This window comes from Anomaloglossus baeobatrachus, chromosome 6 (genome assembly GCF_048569485.1).
Source record: "Anomaloglossus baeobatrachus isolate aAnoBae1 chromosome 6, aAnoBae1.hap1, whole genome shotgun sequence".
NCBI lineage: Eukaryota > Metazoa > Chordata > Amphibia > Anura > Aromobatidae > Anomaloglossus > Anomaloglossus baeobatrachus.
Genome location: NC_134358.1, coordinates 183912413 through 183938753, shown reverse-complemented (window position 1 = coordinate 183938753; position 26341 = coordinate 183912413). Strand labels below are relative to the sequence as shown.

The window sequence follows — 26341 nt, the reverse complement described above, 5'->3', positions numbered from 1 at the left end:
GCACACTGCGGATTTTTCTCAAGAAATTTCCTTGAGAAGAATTTCTTGAGAAAATTTCTTGAGAAAATGAGCATGTCAATTCTTTTCCGCAGGTACCCTGCGGATTTCGGCAGTACAGCCTGCAAAATCCGCAGGGAACAACCTGCGGGAAAATCGCGGCTAATCCGCGGCAAATCCGCATGCGGATTTGGTGCGGATTTTTTCCGGAGGTCCAGAAATCTTCCACTCCCAGAAGTTTCTCAAGAAATTTTCTTGAGAAACTTCACATTTCTAGTGCGCACAAAGCCTAAAGTGGTTGTTGGTTCTTCTTTTGCCTGAGGCTTGTTGTCAAATTTCTGCCCTAAATATGCCGATAAACCAAGCAATATCCTGCGCTTGTTACATGTTGTTGCTGCTCTTGGATATTAAGAGTAGATTCTTCAGTATCAGCAGAGGGAATGTCAGTGTTTTATACAGTGAAAAGACACAAGTCCATGGAGCTCAACCTACAGCAAATCAAACCCTCAGGATTGACTGTATTTTTGTTTTTATAATTTATTTTTTTTTTTTTATTAAGAATTCCATATTCCTTTTATATAGTTTTGCCATTTTTAACTTTAATCACTCACTAAATGCTCATTTACATTAAAGGGGTTATCCACTACTCTGACAACCCCTTCTCCATCTCTGTCCCCCCAGCAAAACAACACTTATACTCGCCGTTCCGGTGGTGTTAGAACTGGCTCTCTTGGGGCTCGCGGGAAATTGTTGCGCAATTTCTGCAGCCAATCGGTACTGGTTTTTCTCTCCCATCTTTGGACCAATCAAGACGTCTAGAGGAAGTGAGATAGTAGCCGCAGGTGTCAGTTACGTCTGAAGGAGGGCAGAGTGAGGCCGGCATGGATTGGACACAGGGATCCCCGCAAGAGCCAGTGCCGACACCGCAAGAAAAATGGTAACACCGAAGGTGAGCATAGGTTTGGTTTTGTTGGGGGAAAACCGAGATGGAGAGGGGTTGCTTGAGTAATGGACAACCCCTTTAATTTAAAAGGGCATTTAGTGGTGGGAGTTAAATTGCCTATACACAAGAACTGATCAACTTTATAGCAAGGTGTTCGCTTAATCACTATCTGACATTTGAGGCACGGATACATCCAATGTTTGGTCACCATGTATGATGCCAGCCCAGGAACTGAGCCCGCGTTATACTCGCAAACACTGGCTGTGTTACACAGCCAACATCTGCCTCTAACGAAGCCGCTCTGCTAGCTGATGTTGACATTTTAAATGGCACCTTTAAACTCCGATAGTGGTATTTATATCACGTTGCCTGGATGTGCGCTCCATTCTATTCATCCATCACCACTCCCTCCCCAGCGACTTGTCGACTTTATCACGGAGTGCTGACGGGTTGTCAGGGTAGTGGGGGGCTGCTGGGTCACAGACCTCTTACTCCCATACAATAAAGTAATTAAAAAATTAAACATATTTGGCATTGCAGCTTCAGTAAAAGTCAGATGTACCAAAATAAAAAATTACCGGTAAGATAACCCATAAGGTTAATTTTTTTTTTTTTTTTTTAAGCTGTGTTTGAGTCACCGCAACTGTGCCTAAAAATGTAATAAGAGGCAATTAAAACCCAAATGGGTCTAAGACAAAATGCTCTCAATTAAAGGTCCGTTCGCCACACACAAAGTAAAGCCCTCATGTGATTCCTGTGGCATAAAATTTAAAACGTTACAAGTCTCTAAAAATGGCGACACAAACCAAGTTTGCCACATACTATACTGCACGCAAAATCGTCCATTGCGGTTTTTGGCCATGTGGCTGCAGAAAAGTGATCCGAAAATATAAGACTAATATTTAGGTTTAATGACTAGTGTCAAAAATAGATGTAAGGGGCTTTTTTTTGGGGGGGGGGGTATTTTATTAATTAATGAAATGACGAACATAGGTAGATATCCTTAGCATTAACTGTTTGATAAAACAATAAAAATAAAACTAAGTTACTTTTTTTTAATGTATTGATACAGAAAATGTAGGAGAAAAAACCCTCCAATTGTTTAATTCATTGAATGTGAAATACACATCTGCAGTTATGGAGACTGAAGTAGAGCTGACGCATACTGATTTTCAGGACCCCGTCCAGTGACCGCTAGATGGGAGCACTGAGAACCGACTGATACCTGTCGGCATCTGCAGCCTTTCTTTTGATTAGCCGGCCTGGCACAGCGCTATCGTACATATGACCATTCACCAGGCTGGCAAATCGGTTAAAGAGTGGCAGATGCGGTTAGGTAGGAGAGGGGTTCTCAGGACTCCTGTCCAGCAAGAACAGATTATTGTCATGGTCACTAGACTGGGTATTTCATATCCATTTGCACCATCTTTATTGTTAAGACTCTTCATTAGGCCACATGCAGACTTTGAGTATTTTGGGAGTTTTTTACCTCCCAGTATTTATAAAAAAAAACAACAAAACAAAAACCCAGGAGTGGGTTAAAAATTAAAAACTGATGCCCGTGTTTCTATTATACTTTTCCTGTGATTGTTCTTCTCTTCCTTTTGGTTACAAATTCTGAGGTAAAAATCTCACCAAATGCTCAGCGTGTGCACTTGGCCATACTTCTCAAGTTGTCTCAATCTCTGTGGGTCCAGCCTTTGACCTTGTGTCCAGTTTAGATCTTTATTTTTTCTATGTTTTAAAGAGGTTGTCCACTACTTTTAATTTTGGGGGCCATTCCTTAAGATTGGTTATCCATGTTTGAACCCACACCACCCACCGATCAGCTGCTGTCACTCCCTGTGGCGGTAGGAAGCAGCCGGAAATTCTCAGTTCTGGAGTTGCCCTGCCAATTGATTTGAATATGAAGTGGATGTGCAGTTCACGGCCGCTATTAGTTGATGGGGCAGCTCCAGAACTGAACACTTCAGGCTGCTGGCTTCCGGCAGCGGCACCAAAAAAGCTGATTGGCTGGGGTGCAAGGTGCACATTGATGGCTTAACCTAAGGATGGGCAATCATTGTAAGAGTAGTGGTCAACCTCTTTAATGTAGAATGTGAGATATTTGAGCGTTTACTCTTCCATCTAGCACTAGTATAATTTTGTGTAGGGGCCACCATGCAGTACCGCTCCTGGGGTCTTGTACCTACTTATCTCCAGCAGGCTATTCAAGTAACATATGCAATTACCAAAGCTAATGTGTATTTTTATGGAGCAGAATGACTGAGTGCAGTCAGTGGTGTGTTCACCCATTAGACAGCCTGAAAAATTAATCCTGGGCAGAAGGGTTCACATTATGTATATGTTTTCGTTATGGCCCTCCAGAATTCCTGATTTATCCCAAATAGGACATTAACTACTCCTTTCTGCTAGGTTGCGCCATATTATCAGTTGTGATCACAGTAAGATACTAGTCTGATTGTCTTCCACACCTCATTACAATTTGATTATGGATTATGGGAATTACCGTGCTTTTATATGGGTGGGGGACTATGTCCTAAAATAATCTCCACCACCCATTTGCTAGAGATAATAGATGAAGTCATTTTCTGCACCAATTACACTTGAACTCAGTGACTCAGTGATCTTTACAGCAATAGCTAGATCCTGTATAATGAGTAATTAATTTTAGTAGGGATATCATACATGACATTATGAATGGAGCTGTAGTCATCTATAAGCAGAGGCTTATTATAGCGGTGATCTCCATGTGGTGTCATCGTGTAATATGACTGTGTGCTGTTGAGGATTTGCGGTATCATGTGAGCGCTGTGGTTTTTCTCTGTCTGAAGAGCAAAGCTATTATTTTCATTGTACGCTCAGAGTTCCATGATACTGCAGATCATACAACACTAAAGGAGGTTGCCATTTAATTATTAGTAATATTATTAGCATTATTATTGTGTTTTACTGTACTTTAATCATTTTAAAAGTTTGTTCTCATATTCATAAATAATGTTGAATAGCTCTTGTAAATGCAAGCAATTATGCAATTTACTGCTTATTAAAATTTTCAGTCATTGCTCGAGATACTAAGAATTTTGCCTGGAAGACAGACCACCGCTGCTAGACAGCAGAACATGCTCCATGCTTACAAACTATTTTTCTATGTTCTCTTGTAAGCACTGTTTTGAAGCTTGCCAGGATGGTTGGAACGTGCGGTTAGTCCATGCATCCACAGAACCTTGTTTTTGGAGGAAAAATGGAGTGGGAACATTTTTGAGGAGTTTTGAGGTTTAGGCTACATTCACATGACCGTTCAGTTTTTGCGTTGCGCAAAAAATGGTCCCGTTTTTCCACGGATGCATATGTGTGACAACCGTATCCGTCCTGTTCCGTATACGATCCGTGTGTGATCCGCGTGACCTCCAGTTTTTTTTGCGGACATGAAAGGAGAGTTACATACAATCCAGGGTTTCTGGCCAGATGCTGGTCCCCATATAAGGTCTATGGGGAACAGATCCGGCGCATAGGGGTAGTAGCAAGAGCTACATACTCACTGATCACTGGGGCTCATTAGGCTCATTTCATATTCACTGCTCCCCTGCTCACTGGCGTCTCTGGTTGCAGTCAGACACGTCACCACGCTGACTGACGGCTGTCTAACTGCAACCAATTTCAGCCGTCGGTAGGCAGGTCTGTTTCGTCGTACAGTACAATAAATAATTTAAAAAAAATGGAGTGTGGTCCCCCCCAATTTTGATACCAGCCAAGATAAAGCCTTACAGCTGCTGGCTGGTATTCTCAGGCTGGGGAGACCCACGTTATTGGGAGATCCCCCAGCCTAAAAATATCAGCCAGCAGCCGGCCGGAATTGCCTCATCCATTAGATGCAACAGTCCCGGGACTTTGCCCGGCTCGTCTCGAATGCACTGTTGCGGTGGCAAACGGGATAATATATGGGGTTGATACTAGCTGTGTAATGTCACCTGTTATCAAGCTCAGTGGTGGTGATGTCACGGCGTCTATCAGATACCCAACATCACTAACCCAGTCAGTAATAAAAAAAAAAAAAAAACTAGACAACAAATAAATTTTTATTTGAAAAAACATTCCCCAACACATTCCCTCTTTCACAAATTTATTGGAAAGAAAAAAACAAATCCGGGTCTCACGATGATCCATACTCACTATCACAGTCAATGAAGAACAGAATGTTCCCCATTGGCTGGGAGAGCAGTGCAGTGACCTGAGCTAACATCATAAGCTCAGCCCAGGTTACTGTAGGGCATGACCAGCGCTGACTTCAGGAGGTTAGCTAGGTACATTACCTGGGTGATGCGTCACTGACGTCCATTGTCCGCCACGTTCACAAGCGAAATATTGAAAGCGGCCTGTGACATCACCGCTAGTTACAGTCTCAGGCCGCTCGCGAGACTTGATGTGAGAACACGGTGGTTATGGAAGACAGTGACGAGCGCTGACGTCAGGAGTGCATCGGACTTCATCACAGCAGGTAATGAACTTTGCTAACCTCCTGACGAAAGCGCTCGTCATGCCCGCAGCTGCTGACACACTGCAGTGCGGGTGGCTGCTGACACACTGCAGTGCGGGCAGCCGCGGGGCTGGCACAGGAGCGGGACACAGACTGCAGGGTTATCCGACAAAAGTGACATTGCAGTGCTTCCGGGGATTCTGCGGACCCATTGACTTGTATTGAGTCACGGTCCGTTATTACGGAACAGAATAGGACATGTTCCATAATAATGGAACAGACATACAGACTCCGATGTGTTTTTTTTTTTGTTTTTTTTTTGTAGGAACTGATGCACACGGAAGTGCTTCCCTGTGCCATCTGATTCTACACAAGACATTGAAAAGATGGTCCTGTCAGTAGGTCCGCAAAAAAACATGAACTGAACAGAACAGAAGGAATGGTCGTATGAATGAGCCCTTAGAGAGTTTTTGCTCAATTTCTGTTCCAAAAACTCACTTAACAACTCGCATGTCCACATAGCCTCACCTCCTAATTCTAGACTGCTTCAGCTCAGTAGTTTCAAGCTTAACGCAAACAGTGACTTTTTTTTTTTTTTTTTTTTAATAAAAGACATCCCTTGCTCTATATTTGTTTCTCACGTCCTCCATTTTGGATGTTTACATTTTCCTCTTACTGTGTAGACTGTGTCCTATGCTTTTCTTCCAACCAAACCTGTAAGGCTTTGTACTACGGTAGCATCATGGGCAGTGCTGGCGCACCGCCCCATCGTTCATCCTGTACTGCTCCATCCTCAGTGGCCATCTTATCATTCCATACAAACGTACAATAATAACCATTTTAACATCTAATTTGACAGTAATATCCTGTAGTCCTTACATGTGGCTCCCATGCAAATCCTTGGTTCACCCATGTGCCATGTTTGCTGGTGAAGTGCATGACCCAATGGTTAAACGCTAGAATGGAAGGCAGGGCAGGAGTTCTGTGCATGCGCCAGAATGGTTTCCAGTGCATGTTCAGTGGAAGCAGAGAGGCCGGCAAGAGTTCCACCTCCGAGAGGTCATGGCATACCTTGACATTGCCTCCAAGGCGAATCCTCAAATTAAAAAGCCAAATTTGGGGTAAACATAAATAGACCTTTCGACCTTGTTGTATCCACGTGACAATGGCTGCTAGTTAGGCCAGTGCATCGAACATAATACATTTTATCATTTTAATTAATAAGCTATCGGAGAAGTCTGCTTTTTTTGTCCTCCGGGATCGAGCTTTCAAACTCATTTAATGGGCAGAATCTGTGTTCAGTGGATATAGATTTTCACAATCCAGAAATGGGAGATGGCAGTTGCTGCTCATAATATTCTATGGAGGAGCTAAAGGCAGTCAGACATTCTGCTGCAAGTTCGCCTGAAATGAGAGCTACAGATCAGGAGAGGGAGTTGTTGATCCAATGCAAACTATCCAACAGATGCACAAGAGAACATGGTAGATTAACTTTTATATAGATATAAATGGTTCTAAATCTGCCTTTTTGGGTGTGAAGATCCACATCTTGCAGTTCCACCTAATGTCACAAGAATACGTCCAAACTGTTTTCAACGTGATATTTCGCACCCCCTAAGCAAAAGTTATAACAGCTTGGCACAATTTTTCAAAGACTGACGCAGGGAGGCATGGGGAGTGAGAGAAGGTAGCTCATGCAACAACACAGGCTCACAACCCTGACAGGCTGAGACTCCTTTCACTAGCGCCAGTAAAATCGAGCCGTCCCGATAGGACTCGTACCAGTTCCTCGTTTGATATATGCCTTGTCTGATAACAGTATTATGTTGGGCCAGAAACCAGCCCCAGTAGCATGTGATGTTAAACCAGAAACTTGGACGTATGGCTCAAGACAAGAGCAGCCCAAGGTTAAATTGGAAATTTAACCACCTTAAGGGTACAATAGACAAAACACTATTTACACAATGAATATACAGATATGATGGTCAGCTATGGAAATACAGGTGGTATAACTGTAAGAAAATCATACAAAAGGCAGTTACCAGTTGGATGTTAAGTCATGGTGCTGTACAGTCACATGGGAGGTGTGAGTTGCAAGCGGTTTCCGGTTTCTTACAACACAATACGGTGGCATGACCTCCCTTAGAAGAGAACACTAGGCCACTTTCTCGCAGGAGCAATTAACCCCTTGATCTGTCACTCCTTTTCCTGCTCCTGGGGTGGTCCTAATTTCCCTCCCCTTAGGTCTTGAAGCTGAAACTCCAAAACCTATGGTGGATCATAACTTTTAGGGTCATATCGTTTTTTGCACCATTGGCTCTGGCCAGGGCCCTGTTGCACTTGGAGATCAAATATGGCTTCGCTACCCGGTTTCTAATAGATGTTCTACGTATCTCCCCACCCTGCAGCGCTAGAATGTGCCAAGCGTTTGTCCCGTTCCCGAGGTCTCGAAAATGTAACTGGTATACAACTAGGACGTACGATAATTCCATAACTCTTTATGAAATTAAGACTCCCGTCTGTGGAAGGGGTTTGTTCAAAGCAGATAACCAGCTTGGGCTCCTTGCAGTGGTTCATCCTGCCAGAAGGCCCTGGTCCCAGTGAAGCTACTAGGGGTGGAGGTTTTTTTCCCCTTTTAGAGCTTTGGAAGCTGGACAACTGGCTGAGCCAGGTGTCCTGACTCAGTTTCACATTTTGAAAGAAGTCTATAATCTAGATCCAGATATGATGCAATCATTTGGCACCAAATTATATCCTCCATATTCTTCATGTTGAACATCTAAAATCTCTATTGTTTGTGGCAAATTAGGGCCTTATAATTGAGACTGGCAGAGCAAGGTAACTCACTGACACATCCAAACTCAATTATTGGGATAATGCTTCCTTCCATATTATCAGTGTTAAATTAAGCATTGGATTTATCTGTGGTTCAAAGGTATACAGATAACCATTGTCAGAGGACAATTCAGTGTCAGTCATGCTTAATGTTTCCTTCACGGCACTTATTGCCGACATGGATGATCAGTCATTCATTTCAAGACCGCCACTTCTCGGATGGATCAACCTGGTTTAGTGGGTGAGGGCTGTAATGTAAGTCTGGTAAATGTTATTCTGGATGTTACTTTCTTTTAATCTGTAATGTTTAGTACATGAATGGAAGATTTTCTGGACATGAGTATATAAAGATTATTTTATACTTTTATGGTAGAAATAAGTGATGAAGAATAGGTATTTCTCATAAGTCAGATTAATTGGGTTGTCCACTTCTTGAACAACCTCTTCTTCAGCCCCTGTAAAAATAAATAATCTCAAACCCGGTTGCAACAAAAATGAGTACAACCCAAAGTGAAAATAGAAAAATTGTGCCCAATTAGCCATTTTCCCTCCCTGGTGCCATCTAACTCACACACACGACAGGTTCCACTCACAACAGCCTTCGCCATGTTCGACTTAGGAAGTTCAGTGCACGTGCTCAGCATCATATGCAGAAGTTGTCTTTTCAAAACAGATGTATGAGTGCTGCCAGCATTGCAGATGTTACAGGGGTGGGGTCCATCTGTCTGTGCTCACACTACGCCACATACTGCATCAAATTGGTCTATTTGGCTGTCATCCAAAAAGCAAGCCTCTTCTAAAGATGATGCACAAGAAAGCCCGCAAACTTTGCTGAAGAGAAGCAGACTAAGGACATGGATTACTGGAACCATGTCCTGTGGTTTGATAAGACCAAGATAAACTTATTTGGTTCAGATGATGTCAAGCATGTGTGGTGGCAACCAGGTGAGGAGTACAAAGACAAGTGTGTCCTGCCTACAGTCAGGCATGGTGGGGTGTGGGAGTGTCATAGTTTGGGGCTGCATGAGGGCTGCCGATTGGGGGGGGAGCGGATACAATTCATTAAGGGAATCATGGATGCCAACATGTACTGTGACATACTGAAACTGAGCATGATCACCTGCCTTCGGAAACTGGGCTGCAGGGCAATATTCCTGCATAATGACCTCAAACACACAGCAAGATGACCACTGCTTTGCTAAAGAAACTGAGGGTAAAAGTGTTGGACTGGCCTAGCATGGTTCCAGGCCTAAACCCTATTAAGCTTCTGTGGGGCCTCCTCAAATGGTAGGTGGAGGAGCGCAAGGTCTTTAACATCCACCAGCTCCGTGTTGTCGTCATGGAGGATGGAAGAGGATTCCAGTGGATCATGTGAAGCTCTAGTGAACCCCATGCCTAAAAGACTTAAGGCAGTGCTTGAAAATAATGCTATCCACACACCGTATTGACACTATGGGCACAATTTGGCCACTTAAGGGGTGTACTCACTTTTGTTGCCAGCGATTTAGATATTAATGGCTGTAATATTTAGAGGGCACACCAAATTTACACTATTATACTAGCTGTACACTTACTCTTTTACATTGTGTCCAAATGTCATATCTTCAGTGTTGTCGCATGAAAAGAGAGAACATTATTTTTCAAAAATGTGAGGGGTGTACTCACTTTTGTGATTTACTGTATAATATTGTTCATGTCATCGACTCAAAAGCTGCATCTGACTTCGCCGCAGGCAAAATATACATTGACAGCAGGAAAGCACATGGGCTGATGAGTGGAGCTACAAGAGAGCTCCTTAGAATGCCTAATAAGCAGTCTCATGACCCTAGGCGTCATTAATGTATTAATTGAGGGACCTGCTTGTTCACCATAAATACTCCATGCATCCCGTACTGCCATGTTGAGAGCATCATAATTTCCCACTATTCGGGTAGAAAATGAGGATTATGTTCTCTGCTCTTTATAGTATAAAAATATTTTTATTTTTTTTTTGTTTTTGTTTTTCATTTTTTTGGCTATATTTTTAAATATTTTTTTTTGTTGTTTCAGATGACTCAAGTGATGCAAGATGTACCGAGACAGAGGTAAGCCTGGTTTCTTCACTCCCTTCCTAATTGCTCCAGTACACATCTGAAAATAAACACTCTATATGGATTTTTTGCATTACCTTTGCGTCTGGTTTTTGTCTATACTTTTGTGTGTGTTTTTCCCTTTTTTTTTTTTTTTGTTTGCACCCAGTTCGTTAGTGTTTTCTGCCTTTAGGTTTTATACGTGCTCACCCGTTTTATTTTTTCCTGCTTTGTGGGTGGTGTTTAACGGTTCCAACTTTGAAAATTTGCATAATTTCTACTCCCCTGTAATCCCCCTCCGGTGTATTTTGTTACAATTTTTGTGCAACTTTTGGCACCACAAAGTCGCAAAAAACGTTCAAGACAGAAACCCCCCCAAACATTTTTGCACCTTTTTGGAGCATTTGGTGCCAAAAATGACAACTAATATCACAATATGAAAAAGGAAAGTGACCTAAAAAAACCCCAAACCTGTATATGATGAATCAGGGCCTTGATACTTTCATTACTGACACCTATACTTGGTTCCCAGCGCTGCTCTGGGAGGTAGGTATCAAGTGTTATTATATGATGGGCACTAAAGCGATTAACACTAGAAGTCCCAGAGAGGGGTCATTTTAACATTTCTACCTTTTGGAACCCAGAGACTGGTCGAATGACCTGAAGGATTTTAGCTAACATCCTATAATCACCGTCTTTTGTTCTATAATTAAGGCCATTACTGTCGCACCACAGGAGGTTGTTGTTTTCCATTGAGTTTAGACATTTAGTTTCTAGTTAGTTCTATTCAGTTTGGACTAAGGGTCATTTGACCCTCTTTTGGGACTTCAGGGGGGAGCTTGAAATTTCTGGGACTTCTAGTGTTAAAGGGGGGGTGGATTGTGTAGTAGTGGACCCTTTAAGTCTTGTGATACATCACTCCATGCATTAACAATTCTATAATAAAGACGTGTGTGATTCACCATGCGACTAGCTGCAGGTTTGCATATAACAGACCATACTTCTAGCAATGTGCATTTCTTTGTACACCGTTTGTTTTCATTGACAAGCTCATTTTTCCGAAAGCTGTAAGAGGTAGCTAGGACAGTAGATTGTAATGTAAATCTTACCTAATAGTCCAACTTTAAAACAACTGTTAAATAGTGAATTTTCATTGCAGCTGTCACACTAGCATGCAGCTAATAATGACCGCTGTATAGGCAACTGGGCATGGAGTAGCACTAGTTGTCCCAGTATCATAAAGGCGAGAACGCTGGCGATTTTTTTTCCACCATCTCATCTTATGCTGATGATTTCATCCCAACAAACAAAAGAGAAGATTCATCAGATCTCCTGTTTAGAGCTCATTCACACCTTCAGTTTTCGTGTGTGAGTTCTAACTATATTTTTCATGGATAACCCTTGTACGTACTATAGTCTATGGGGCTGTAAACATCTGATTTTTTTTCTTTCTGTGGACCAAATGGTGCATGCAATATTTTGTAGAGCGATATTGATCTGAGTGTTGGCGCTAAATGAGGTATGCAAAACTATGGGCTGCTCTCATATGCAATCTGAGTGCTGTCCATCTTCACAGTCTAGACTGTTCTAAAGTAAAAACTTACCAGTGACTCCAAATCATTGGGGTGATATTTTATATAGGTAGAGTCATGCAAGTTTGTGTGCTGGATTCCAAAGATGTCAGCCTTGACGTCACCCGGCTGGAGCGAGCGATCAAAGGCAAAGGATGTATTTTTTCAAAGGGAGGGGTAACACGAGCGTATCAATCTGACAAGTGCAATGCGAGAAAATCGTGCATTGCATTCTGATCAATGTGATACAATGAGGCAGAGCAGATCTGCAATTGTTTTCCTGATGGCGAATTGGCATGAGAAAAAAAATCGGAGCATGCTGTGATTGGCAGTGTATCTCCGCTCGCACCTATAGAAGTCTACGGGTGCATGTGAAATATTGGACTGCACTTGGATGATATACGAATGCAGTGTGATATACGTAGAGACAAGCGATGGAGAGATTAATCTTTTCCTCTTCTCTGGACCTGGGATCCGATTCTTGCCTGTGAGAAAATCGGATCACCGTAGATGACACTCGGCTCACGCTCGAAGCAGGGTTTGATCCGAGTGTTGTCTGTGTCATTGAACTCTCATCCGATGCTATGCTCTCATCAGGCCTAGGACTAACCGTGACTCTGCCACTATACTGTACCGCCTTATTACTCGGTGTAACAGTTTTCTACTAATGGAAGCAAGTTTTTTCTTTCTAACTATAGCAAAACCGCTACAGATATAGTGTACATCGTTGTAATTATGCATGTAATCGCCTGCAGGAGCCTGGGATTAACTTAATAGGCAATTTTCTGACGTCAGGTTTAGTGATGAGTCAGCACTACCGTGATCGGGGGTTTGCTACTCTGATGGGCTTGACTCGTGTACTGAGCATAATGGAGGTCAATGGGACCTTGAGCATTTTCCGGAAGATCTTCCAGAAAAATGGTAGCGTTCCCCATTGACCTCCATTATACTCTGCACACAAATCAAGCCCATCTGAACGCTCAGGCAAATTGTCTGCCCCAATTGGGGTGTCAGGGGGGAAGAATCCATAACCAGAAAATCTTAAAATAAAAAAAAACAAAACTTGTCAGTCTGATTTTAACTAAGAAAAAAAATCTTCGGTGTTTGATCCATTCCCTAAAGTGTAGAAGCCTCTGATTGATTAGATATAACACAAGTAAGCTCCGGCGTGCGCACATCCAGCGAGGGACGCTGTTCTATACGGTCCGGCTTATATGGACTCGTTATCTACACTAAGTACACGGGAAGAATATCCGCCGCACAGCTGCTGCTACCACTAAGGTGTGTCACTGGGAAAACATGACTTCTGTGGGAGTCCGGGCGTCTCATCCTCGTGACAAACCACTTCACTGGAAGGAAACTGAATTGCAGGCCTCTATTACTTAATGTTTTGTAGGACCAAATTGTGTTATACAACTGTATTTATGGGTTATAGAAAGATATGTTCGTTTGCTTGATAACAAATGCTCCTTTTTTCCTCACATATGGAGACAATGAGGCTATTGACTTCAGTATAGAATGATGAGGCCTCGGGTTATGTAGATATAAGTGCAGCTTTACAGAAGTGCCTGGAGACCTCCATGTCTTCTAGGTCAGGATAGTCTTTCAAGATGGGTTTTGGAGGTTTATGAAAATGTTTTTAACAGAGAAACCATTGACCGTTTTTTTTAGTTGGCTTAGTAAATTCAACGCCTATGCCATGGCTGTCTAATCAACATGAGTCTCCCACAGGATAGATCGTGAAAGGTACAGCGCATCGATATAATAACGTATGTAAGGCGCTGGGGAATTAATGGCGCTATATAAGTGAATAAAATAATAGTAACTGTACATGGTAGCATAAAGCCCACTATAACCAATTAACTTACCATTAATAAAGAATAAATACTCAGACACATGACATTTGGATAAAAATGGCCGTGGTGTTTTATTATTGGTAACTTGATAAATTAAATTCACCATATTATTGAAATTCAATAACCATAAAATTCCATAAATACCACCATAAAGTACCATTAACCACTTATAAAACCACAATCCACCCAACATAGTTGGGCGATTTTTTTCCCAACTAATAAAACATCACGACAAAAATAATAAACAGTTAAAAACCATGACTTTACACTGGGAGGGCGGGCGGGGGATTCTTCTTTCTTCACAGCTGGAAACTGACACAGCTGGCTCACAGCTGGCTCCTTATAAAGGCAAGTCTCCTGCATATTTACCTCTGTCCACCAATGACAGACTTTAAAATTGGCGCGCAGCAAGCTGACCAATCACACAGCCTGCTCGCGTTACTCACAGGGGGCAGATTAACCCCATAAATTCCCATCATAACAACTTCCATTACCACCACGCAGCAGGCTGACCAATCACAGCAGCCTGCTCGTGTTACCACATGAAGGGAATTAACCCTTCATTCCCCATACTGAATTTGGCACCGCTCAATGCCACAACTTAAACTTGAAACACCTATAAACATACTGTCAGGGGGCCCATGCCACCATGTAATCACCAGGCTATACGCTGCTGGTGATTATACATTACCTCACAGAACGGTATACAGAGCCATAGACTTATTATTGAGCCAGGACAACACTGTGAGCGCAGCTCTTGCAGAGCCTACATGTCCCAAAATGGTGAATTGACCAATCAGTGGTGGTTTCCAGACCTGTACACCCACCTATCGGCAGGTCTTACCATCCCCCTATAACATCTAAAATAGTTTTAAAGGATAGTAACCCTCTATCTTGTGGTCTTGTGTTCTATTTCTTCCATCCTAATCTTGCACTTGGAACAGTGATTGAAGTATTGGCTTTTTTGTCATGATTAAGAGTGGGATCCCTTGAAACGCGTAGACCGGCTTGTGTCTGTTTTTAACCTTTTGTATGGAAGAAATAAAGCAAATATTTTATCAAGAAATTTTGCAGATGCAGTTTTTTTTCTGCATTGGATTACTGTTGCTCAGGAGTCGGGCTGATTTTTTTTTTTCCATGCACCCCACCTCTTGAGATGTCCTGGACTAATTTGTGGTGAACTGATGCTTTTTTCTACTTTTTGGCTATAGATCCTTAATAGGGATGATCGAATACTACAAATATTTGGCTTCGCGAATATCTGAAGAATAGGTCGCCGCTATGTGAATGTTCGATGCACAATGTAAGTCTATGGGAAGCCCGAATAGTTGTTATTTGGGTGTCCCACAGACTTACATTGCGCATCGAATATTCGCGAATAGCGGCGACCTATTCGGCGAATATTCGCGAAGTCGAATATTTGTGGTATTCGATCATCCCTAATCCTTAATTAAACCTTATGTAACTATCTAACACCAAAAAGAAGTGGAACCGCACTACCGGACAACAAACGTCTGCAAATCCGTAGTATTTGGGGAAAATCGCTTGCACTACCACTTGTGGTCGTGCTCCTTCCTCGGTTTCGAATGATGCATACAAGTAGTCCAAGTAAAAGAAGAAAGAGGGGCCAGTATAAAATGTATTTAATTGTTTCTGCGTCATAAAAACATATTGGCGGTGAGGAGGTATGCCGGAGGATGCAGAGAGTGTCTGGATAACGTCTGTTTCACGCTTCTCAGCGCTTATAGGACCCGTAGAAATGCTGAGAAGTGCGAAACTGCCGTCATCCAGACACTCTCTGCATCCTCCCACATACCTCCTCACCGCTAATATGTTTTTATGAAGCACAAACAATATACATAAACATAGAGAATATATACATACATATATATATATATATATATATATAATATATATATATATATATATATATATATATATATATATATATATATATATATATATGTATGTATGTATATATTCTCTATGTTTATGTATATTGTTTGTGCTTCATAAAAACATATTAGCGGTGAGGAGGTATGTGGGAGGATGCAGAGAGTGTCTGGATAACGTCTGTTTCACGCTTCTCAGCGCTTATAGGACCCATAGAAATGCTGAGAAGTGCGAAACTGCCGTCATCCAGACACTCTCTGCATCCTCCCACATACCTCCTCACCGCTAATATGTTTTTATGAAGCACAAACAATATACATAAACATAGAGAATATATACATACATATATATATATATATATAATATATATATATATATATATATATATATATATATATATATATATATATATATATATATATATGTATATATATATATAATGTGTGTGTATATATATATATGTATGTATGTATGTATGTATGTGTATGTATATATTCTCTATCTATTATATACTAATATTTATTTGTTTTCTTGCATGTTGCTATCTATAATTTACTACACCTAAGCCTACCGTCACACTTCAGCGATGCTCCAGCGATCCCACCAGCGACCTGACTTGGTCAGGATCGCTGGTGCGTCGCTACATGGTCGCTGGTGAGCTGTCAATCAGGCAGATCTCACCAGTGACCAGCCCCCGGCCACCAGCGACGCGTGGAAGCGATCCTACGCTTGGTAACTAAGGTAAATATCGGGTAACCAAGCGCTTGGTTACCCGATCTTTACCTTGGTTACCAGCGCACACAGCTTAGCGCTGGCTCCCTGCACTCCTAGCCAGAGTACACATCGGGTTAATAAGCAAACCGCTTTGCTTATTTACCTGATGTGTACTCCGGCTACTTGTGCAGGGAGCCGGCACTGACAGCGTGAGAGCGGCGGACGCTAGTAACCAAGGTAAATATCGGGTAACCAAGCAAAGGGCTTCGCTTGGTTACCCGATATTTACCTTGGTTACAGCTTACCGCAGGCTGCCAGACGCCGGCTCCCTGCTCCCTGCACATTCAGATTGTTGCTCTCACTGTCAAACACAGCAATGTGTGCTTCACAGCGGGAGAGCAACGAGCAAAAAATGAACCAGCACTGTGTGTAACTAGCAGCGATTTCACAGCAGGGGCCAGATCGCTGCTCAGTGTCACACACAGCGAGATCGCTAATGAGGTCACTGGTGCGTCACAAAAACTGTGACTCAGCAGCGATCTCGCTATGTGAGAAGTACCCCTAAAGCTATGTGCGCACTGGAAAATGGAATTTTCTCAAGAAAATTCCGCAGGCACTGAAATATTACCGCACCCGCGGTAAAAAACTGCGGCATACCGCACCCGAAAAGCGCATGCGGTTTGCTGCGGTTTTACCGCGGTATTGTTTGCGGTATTGCCGCGGTTTTGCCGCGTGCGGGTTGGTACATGTGCTTTATTGCATTCAATGCAATAAAGCACATTAAAAAAAAAATAAAAAAAGAATCCTTTCCTTCTGAGATAGATAAATAAATAGAGGGATAGATAGATAGATAGTTCACATTACCGGCCGTGGGAAATGACCGGTAATTACCTCTGCTGTCTCGCTGCGAGGCTGCATTCATTCAGCCCTGTGTGTCAGTCGCGGCTGGATGTAAGCATCGCAGGACGTGGATTTCGCCGGAGCTTTGTTTCGGGAGGGGTTAATAAAAGGGTGAACGAGGCTTTTTTTGTGTTTTATTTAAAATAAAGGATTTTTCAGTGTGTGTGTTTTTTTCACTTTACTTACGGGTTGATCATGTCAGCTGTCACATAGACGCTGCCATGATCAAGCCTGGACTTAGTGGCGGCGATCCTCCGCCATTAACTCCTTGTATTACCCTGACTGCCACTGCATCACGGCAGCAGGAAGAGCCGGGGACACTCCGGTACTGCCGCATAATGCATGCGACAGTCCCGGGGCAGCTGCGGCTGATATTCTCGGCTGCGGGAGGTTGGAGGGAGGCGGGGGACATTAACCCTGACCCTCGCCCTCCCCAGCCTGAGAATACCGGGCCGCCGCTGTGTGCTTACCTCGGCTGGACGGTAAATATACAGCGGAGCCCACGTGCTTTGTTTTCTATATTTCCGTTTGCTTTCTATGTGTGTTCTATATGTCTATGTCTGTCTGTCTGTGATGTCTGTCTGTGATCTCTGTGTGTTTACTCTCTGCTCCGCTTCCTCTTCCTGTCATAATGACATCACTTCCCTGCAAAACCGCAGGGAAGCGATGTACATTACCGCAGGTAAACCGTGACATACCGCAGGGAATAACACAGGAAAACGCAGTGAAACGCACAGAATTTGCTGCCTGCGTTATTCCCTGCGGGATTTCACGATTACATGGCAGTCAATGGAGTGAAATCCCGCAGTGACGTGCGGAAAAGAAGTGACATGCAATTGTTTTTGCTGCGGGAATCCCGCAGCAAAACATGCAGTTGTCAAATTCCGCCTAGTGCGCACAGGATTTTTTTTTCCCCATAGGTTTTGCTGGTGATTTACTACAGAGATGTTATGAACATTTTCTGCAGCGAAACATGCAGCAAAACCGCAGGAAATCCGTGGCAAAATCCGGTAAGTGCACACATAGCCTAAAGCAATATTGATAGGAATAGCCCAATCCTTGAACACTTCAGCCCACAAGTTTTTATCCTTGTAGCTGCTGTGCAGCAAGTCTTTAAATGCGGTTACAGGCAGATTTGACGAGATAGCTGTCTCCATATTTATACACAGAAAACGCAATACAAAAAAATTTTATTTCTGAAAATAAAAACAAGCAAGATACAAATACGCTTCCGTATCACTTTCAGTTGATACATTCCCTTTATCTGGTCATGCCATTATTTGTATCAAGGCTTACAGTTGTCAAGTAAATGGCTTCATATGCTCTATCTTTAGTGTGAGTATACATAGTTTGCTCTTTAATTATGACGTTTTGGAGTATCTGTCTTCTCTTGTTAAATTCTCTGCTACTATATACTGTAGTTCAGGGTATATGAATGCATTGGAGGGTGGTCTTTAAATGTTAAAGGTTGGGAGCCAAATTTTTCCACATTCTGTGTCTGGAATTACAATTCAGTCCAATAATAAAGAGTGGTGTGGTTTTTGGAATAAAAAAAAAAGACCCCTTAATCTAATCGCAGGCTATCTTTTTAGGACTAATCTGTCAGTAGAGTCTCACCCCCTCAAATTAAGATATGAGCATGTAGCTATTTCAAAGACAAGTCCAGCAATACCTCTACATGGCCATTTGTTTCCTTCATTACTGACAAATCAGTGTTTGAAGTGATACACAAACAAAACTGAGGAGCTATTTGTAGATCTGAAGCCTCTCACTCCAGCTCTATTCCCCGCCACTGCGTAACTGACTGCCTCTTTACTGTGCTACTTCAGGTGGCGTTAGGTGGAGAATAGATCTGGAGTGACAGAGGCTTTTACAATAGTATTTGAGTATTAATTAAAACACTGATTTGTCTGTAATGAAGAAAGGACTGGCCATGTGAAGTTTTTACTGGACTGATCTTTGAAAGAGCTACATGCGCACATAGCTTGGGGGGGGGGGGGACGCGCAATCTTGCTGACCCATTCCATTTAAGGTCTATTACTAGTTGTGTACCTCATGTAGTAAATTTAACAAAAAGGATAACCTAGTGTTTCAACATACATGAACCTATAACTGTGAGTTTTCTTGACTCTGAGGGGTACTTTGTACACTATGACATCGCAAGCCGATGCTTGCGATGCCGAGCGCGATAGTACTCGCCCCCCGTTGCAGCAGCGATATCTTGTGATCGCTGCTGTAGCGAACATTATCGCTATGGCAGCTTTACGTGAACTCACCTACCCTGCGACGTCGCTCTGGCTGACGACCCGCCTCCTTCCTAAGGGGGCGGGTCGTGCGGCTTCACAGCGACGTCACACGGCAGGCGGCCAATAGAAGCGGAGGGGCGGAGATGAGCGGGACTTAAACATCCCGCCCACCTCCGTCCTTTCGCATAGCCAGCGTGAGCCGCGGTGACGCAGGTAAGCTGATGTTCCTCGCTCCTGCGGCTTCTCACACAGCGATGTGTGCTGCCGCAGGGGAATGAGGAACAACATCGTACCGTCGCTGCAGCTACATTATAGAAATGTCGGACGCTACCCCGATGATACGATTACGACGCTTTTGCGCTCGTTAATCGTATCATAAAGGATTTACACACTATGATATCGACAGCGACGCCGGATGTGCGTCACTTTCGATTTGACCCCACCGACCTCGCACCTGCGATATCGTAGTGTGCAAAGTACCCCTTAATCGGACTTGATCTTCAGACGTTTTTACTTCCCCTAAGCATAATCCAAATTAATGCCTAACTAGTGTAAGTGAGCTTTTCCCACAAGTCATGGAAGAATGATCAAATGAAAGTTAATCTGTAAATCAGTGTCTAGGCTCCACTAGTTAGTTTTATACGGCTAGTATAGGAGCAAATCCATATGTGGTGATTTACTATCTACATCGTGTGACGCTTGGGATCATCTTCTCAGAGCTTGATGCATGTAATACAATTTGTATTCTTAATCAAGTATCATATTTTAGAAAGTGGATACATGAGGCTCAGTGACCAAACTGTCTCTCAGAAATTGTCCTCCTTGTGCGTATCAACCACTCCAGAAAATGACAACTGATGGGTGTTTCCAAAATCCAGTCCCCACTGCCTCCACATCAGATCATGTTTTCCGGATTTCCTTGGTAGTGCACAGATGAGAGAACCATTTTCTGATGCCTTGATAAAATGACTTGTGCAGTGCTAAGGAAATCCTGAAAGCATGATCTGTTGTGAGGACTGGAGTTTCAGGGAAAAACTGATAGAGAGTCCATGGAAATTATTGTGGGACAAGTCCTCTTGATGATGATGATGATGTGTGTTTGTTGGTGGAACATAAAGAACAGATGTTGAAGAGTGCCGCTATGTGGACTTGCCTATATTTAACAACGCAGCCTCCGTAAAAGCCTTAGTGAGACTCCGCCTTTTAAACCATGTACAGGCGCTCGGTGCATCGTGGTGTGGCCAAATATTTAAGTGCCCTATCCCACTAGTTTTTCATCTATCAAATATTACAGCACTGGGTCTTATCTGATTCTTTTTGTGAAATAAAACCTTTCCCTGCCTGTTTTTTAAAAAATGCTTTTACCTCAAAGAATAATATGCGATCCCGTGCTGTAATGTCTCTATACTCTGCTTTGCGTTCTCCCCTGTCCAGGAGCTGTATGATCAGACCATGTCCCTGTATGGTCAGACACGGCCATTACACAGTAGATAGCGGGGACACATATAAGATTATCCCAGCACAGGAGCATTTTTTTTTTTTGTTAAAACACATCCACTTGTGGAGATTATTAATATTCCAAGATCTATTGATTAAAAGAACTTTGTTCATGGGAAATCCCTTTAAATACATTAAGACATGTAATGAATGTTTACAGTCGGACCCTATAAAATACACACATATATACAGTATATAAAAAATACTGAAATATCATGAACTAAATAGAACACCAAAGGCTTTGGCCACTTTACTTTTTATCCAGTCATCCTTAGCTCCTTTTAGGGCTTATGTCTAAATCCCTGAAAAATGTTTTTTTGACATTTTCGCTGTCGGCGCCCCTGACTTGAATGATGCAGATGGAGTCTCTATATGCTACATCAGACATCATTTTCAGCCACAGCTACCTATTTGAATCAGGCACCAAATCATGATCGACAGCGTTTCGGTGTTTTTCTCATAGTCAGACGCTGCTACAAATGTCCGATGGTGCATATAGTCACAATGTCTGCATCATTACATTCAGTGGACCCATCCGAATCCAGGGTTTCATACATAAGCCTTGACTGAGCCAATAAAACATGATGTGAACAAAGCCTAAAGGCCCCGTCACACGCAACAACGTATCGAACAATATATTGCCGGGGTCACGGATTCCGTGATGCACATCTGGCATCGTTAGCGACGTTGTTGCATGTGACACCAACGAACGTCCGTTAACGATCAAAAATACTCACCTTATTGTTGATCGTTGACACGTCGTTCGTTTTCAAAAAATCGTTGATTGTTGAGGTCGCAGGTTGTTCGTCGTTCCCGAGGCAGCACACATCGCTACGTGTGACACCACGGGAACGACGAACTACAGCTTGCCTGCGGCCGCCGGCAATGAGGAAGGAAGAATGTGGGCGGGATGTTACACCCACTTATCTCCGTCCCTCCGCTTCTATTGGGCGGCCGCTTAGTGACGCTGCTGTGACGCCGCATGAACCACCCCTTTAGAAAGGAGGCGGTTCGCCGGCAGCAGCGACGTCACTAGGCAGGTAAGTCCGTGTGACGGCTCCTAACGATATTGTTCGCCACGGGCAGCGATTTGCCAGTGATGCACAAACGACGGGGGCGGGTACGCTGCGTGTGGCGTGGCCTTATGTCTTTGATCACTTAATATTATGGTATAATGTCACCCATAGGCCGCATTGTTAATAAATAAATCCATACCAAATAATTGCTTCTCTGGCCACTTATTTAATTACTATACATATTCGTAAATTTGCCTTGGGGGTGATGGCTGCCCACTGCCCGCTATAAAATGGAAATTTTGGCTACGTATCTTTTACTCAAAGTGTGCAAGGTGTAAAACCCAGATTGGGCTCTGCTACATCTCCAGATTGAGGTTTGCTGTGCTGGGACTTATAAGAAAGTGTTCATGTGTAGGTCTAATTGTTTGTGACACATTGAACTGCTGTTCAACTCCCTGGCTGTCAGTACATCATTCTATGAGAAATCACGAGCAAAGATCAGTGGAAGTAAATATAGAGCGGCAGCAGCGGCACAACAATACTAATGATACCCGGGGATCTCTTAGTACTGCGGCCACGCGGCACCTTGCAGCAATATGTGACACTGATTGCATTACTGAGACTTCCCAGAGTAGTCACATATTGCGCAGTGTCAGGACCGTAACCGCGGATTGGACATAAAATGCCAGTGCTTGCAGTTTGTGTTAGTGATGCTCATATTCCGCATAAAACCGCACTCTTCCCTGGAGAATACAGTAAAGGATCGTAACGTTGCTGCTTGGGATCTGCGGAGGTAAATATATTGATGAATCGTGGTAGTTCAACATGATGAGAAGCATGAGCAATGACTCTGGGGCTGCGTAACATCTCTGTGCTCCAAGCTGAAGTAGATGAAGGGGAATAAGTAACAAAAAGGAATAAAATGCAGCCAGTAATAAGCTGATACGCTCTGCTGTGCATTAATAGGAAGAAATCATTTAAAGCAATGCACTAGTTTATATTAGGAAATTACATAAATGTCAATTCCATATTACGTAATAATCCGCTCAGTTCTTTTACGGCAGCCTCCTATTTCAGATGGTGTAGAACACAGGCATGGGGGGGGGTGGTGTAAGTACTGTTTAGGAGACGTGCCGTCTTATGGCTATAACATTACATTAGATTGTTATGGCCTGTGGATAACATGATCTGTGTGTAGTGAGCCTTATCAATAAGCTTGTGATGAGTCAATTTATGGATCCGAGGAACGCAGTAATTTACTAGATATCTAAGGCTGCGATGAGGCATATCCCAGGCACAGCAATGTGGAATGCTATACAGTATGTGTGTGTATATAGGTTTGTGTGCGCGTGTATATACTATATATATGTGTATATATGTATGTGTATATATGTATGTATATACACATATATATGTGTATGGATGTGTGTGTGTGTATATATAGTGTGTATGTATGTATGTATGTATATATATATATATATATATATATATATATATATATATATATATATATATATATAAATATAATATATAAAAAAATACATATACATACATATATATGTATATCATGTGATTGTGTATATATGTATGTGTGTGTGAATATATATATATATATATATATATATATATATATATATATATATATATATGTGTATATGTATGTATGTATATACACACACAGTTACGTCCAGAAATATTTGGACAGTGACACAAGTTTTGTTATTTTAGCTGTTTACAAAAACATGTTCAGAAATACAATTCTATATATATATATATATATAATATGGGCTGAAAGTGCACACTCCCAGCTGCAATATGAGAGTTTTCACATCCAAATCGGAGAAAGGGTTTAGGAATCATAGCTCTGTAATGCATAGCCTCCTCTTTTTCAAAGGACCAAAAGTAATTGGACAAGGGACTCTAAGGGCTGCAATTAACTCTGAAGGCGTCTCCCTCGTTAACCTGTAATCAATGAAGTAGTTAAAAGGTCTGGGGTTGATTAAAGGTGTGTGGTTTTGCATTTGGAAGCTGTTGCTGTGACCAGACAACATGCGGTCTAAGGAACTCTCAATTGAGGTGAAGCAGAACATCCTGAGGCTGAAAAAAAAAGAAAAAATCCATCAGAGCGATAGCAGACATGCTTGGAGTAGCAAAATCAACAGTCGGGTACATTCTGAGAAAAACGGAATGAGCTTGGGAACTCAAAAAGGCCTGGGCGTCCACGGATGACAACAGTGGTGGATGATCGCCGCATACTTTCTTTGGTGAAGAAGAACCCGTTCACAACATCAACTGAAGTCCAGAACACTCTCAGTGAAGTAGGTGTATCTGTCTCTAAGTCAACAGTAAAGAGAAGACTCCATGAAAGTAAATACAAAGGGTTCACATCTAGATGCAAACCATTCATCAATTCCAAAAATAGACAGGCCAGAGTTAAATTTGCTGAATAACACCTCATGAAGCCAGCTCAGTTCTGCAAAAGTATTCTATGGACAGATGAGACCAAGATCAACCTGTACCAGAATGATGGGAAGAAAAAAGTTTGGAGAAGAAAGGGAATGGCACATGATCCAAGGCACACCACATCCTCTGTAAAACATGGTGGAGGCAACGTGATGGCATGGGCATGCATGGCTTTCAATGGCACTGGGTCACTTGTGTTTATTGATGACATAACAGCAGACAAGAGTAGCCGGATGAATTCTGAAGTGTACCGGGATATACTTTCAGCGCAGATTCAGCCAAATGCCGCAAAGTTGATCGGACGGCGCTTCATAGTACAGATGGACAATGACCCCAAGCATACAGCCAAAGCTACCCAGGAGTTCATGAGTGCAAAAAAGTGGAACATTCTGCAATGGCCAAGTCAATCACCAGATCTTAACCCAATTGAGCATGCATTTCACTTGCTCAAATCCAGACTTAAGACGGAAAGACCCACAAACAAGCAAGACCTGAAGGCTGCGGCTGTAAAGGCCTGGCAAAGCATTAAGAAGGAGGAAACCCAGCATTTGGTGATATCCATGGGTTCCAGACTTAAGGCAGTGATTGCCTCCAAAGGATTCGCAACAAAATATTGAAAATAAAAATATTTTGTTTGGGTTTGGTTTATTTGTCCAATTACTTTTGACCTCCTAAAATGTGGAGTGTTTGTAAAGAAATGTGTACAATTCCTACAATTTCTATCAGATATTTTTGTTCAAACCTTCAAATTAAACGTTACAATCTGCACTTGAATTCTGTTGTAGAGGTTTCATTTCAAATCCAATGTGGTGGCATGCAGAGCCCAACTCGCGAAAATTGTCACTGTCCAACTATTTCTGGACCTAACTGTGTATTGTATGTATGTATGTATGTATGTAATTTTTTATATATATATAATATTGTGAGGTAGCGTGGTCGGCTGCGCAGACACGTGTCTGCAGAAGACACGGGATCCAGGCACCAAGGGTCACAGCACACGGTTTAATATCCAAACAAAAGTCCACCACAGTACACATGTGCCTCTCCGGCAGAGAACTCAGGGAGTTGTGTTCACGCCCTCACACCCGGCACACCTGCCCTTGTTCCTGTTTCCTTTTAACCCTTCCTTCAGCCTGTAGGGAAACAGCATTAACCCTGGAGTGGAGTTACTTTCTATCATGGAGTGAGCACAACCGGGGCGAGACATACCGGCCGTCATAGATAACCCCGGTCACAGTCTCACATACACCCCCCCCCTCAGTTCAAGCGTGCGGGGTTGAACTCCCGCCATCAAACACGGGCCGCGGGACAAGGCATCGGCGTTGCCCTGCAACCTACCGGCCCGGTGTTCAACCGTAAACCGGAAGTTCTGCGGAGAAAGGAACCACCGGGTAACCCGGGCATTCCGTTCCTTGGCGGACCTCATCCAGACCAGCGGAGAGTGATCCGTAACCAAGCGAAACTGCCGTCCCAGCAGGTAATAGCGTAGGGACTCCAAGGCCCACTTGATCGCCAGGCACTCCTTCTCCACTACGCTATAATTCCGCTCGGGAGGGGTGAGCTTCCTACTTAAGAAGGTGACGGGGTGTTCCTCCCCCTGAACTACCTGAGACAGCACTGCACCCAGGCCGACCTCCGAGGCGTCAGTCTGTACTATGAACTCCTTCCGGAAATCAGGGTTGACAAGAACGGGCTGTCCGCACAGGACCCCCTTCAAGGCCCGAAAAGAGTCCTCGGCCTGCGGAGTCCAGCGCACCATGACGGACTTCTTGCCTTTGAGAAGGTCCGTCAAGGGGGCTGATAGTCCCGCAAAATCTTTTACAAACCTCCTGTAATACCCCACGATACCCAGGAAGGCCCTAAC

The 26341-nt window shown here is 43.0% G+C and overlaps 1 protein-coding gene across 4 annotated transcripts in view; it reads left to right on the top strand.

The window, feature by feature from the left end:
• The window catches only part of SPIRE1 (spire type actin nucleation factor 1), a 265068-nt gene that overhangs the window by 24551 nt on the left and 214176 nt on the right, over positions 1–26341 (top strand). For all 4 annotated transcript variants that reach the window (XM_075314570.1, XM_075314572.1, XM_075314571.1 and 1 more), the window contains exon 2: positions 10302–10336. In XM_075314570.1, coding sequence (XP_075170685.1) covers positions 10302–10336 — 35 coding nt within the window. The remainder of the gene's footprint in view (positions 1–10301; positions 10337–26341) is intronic.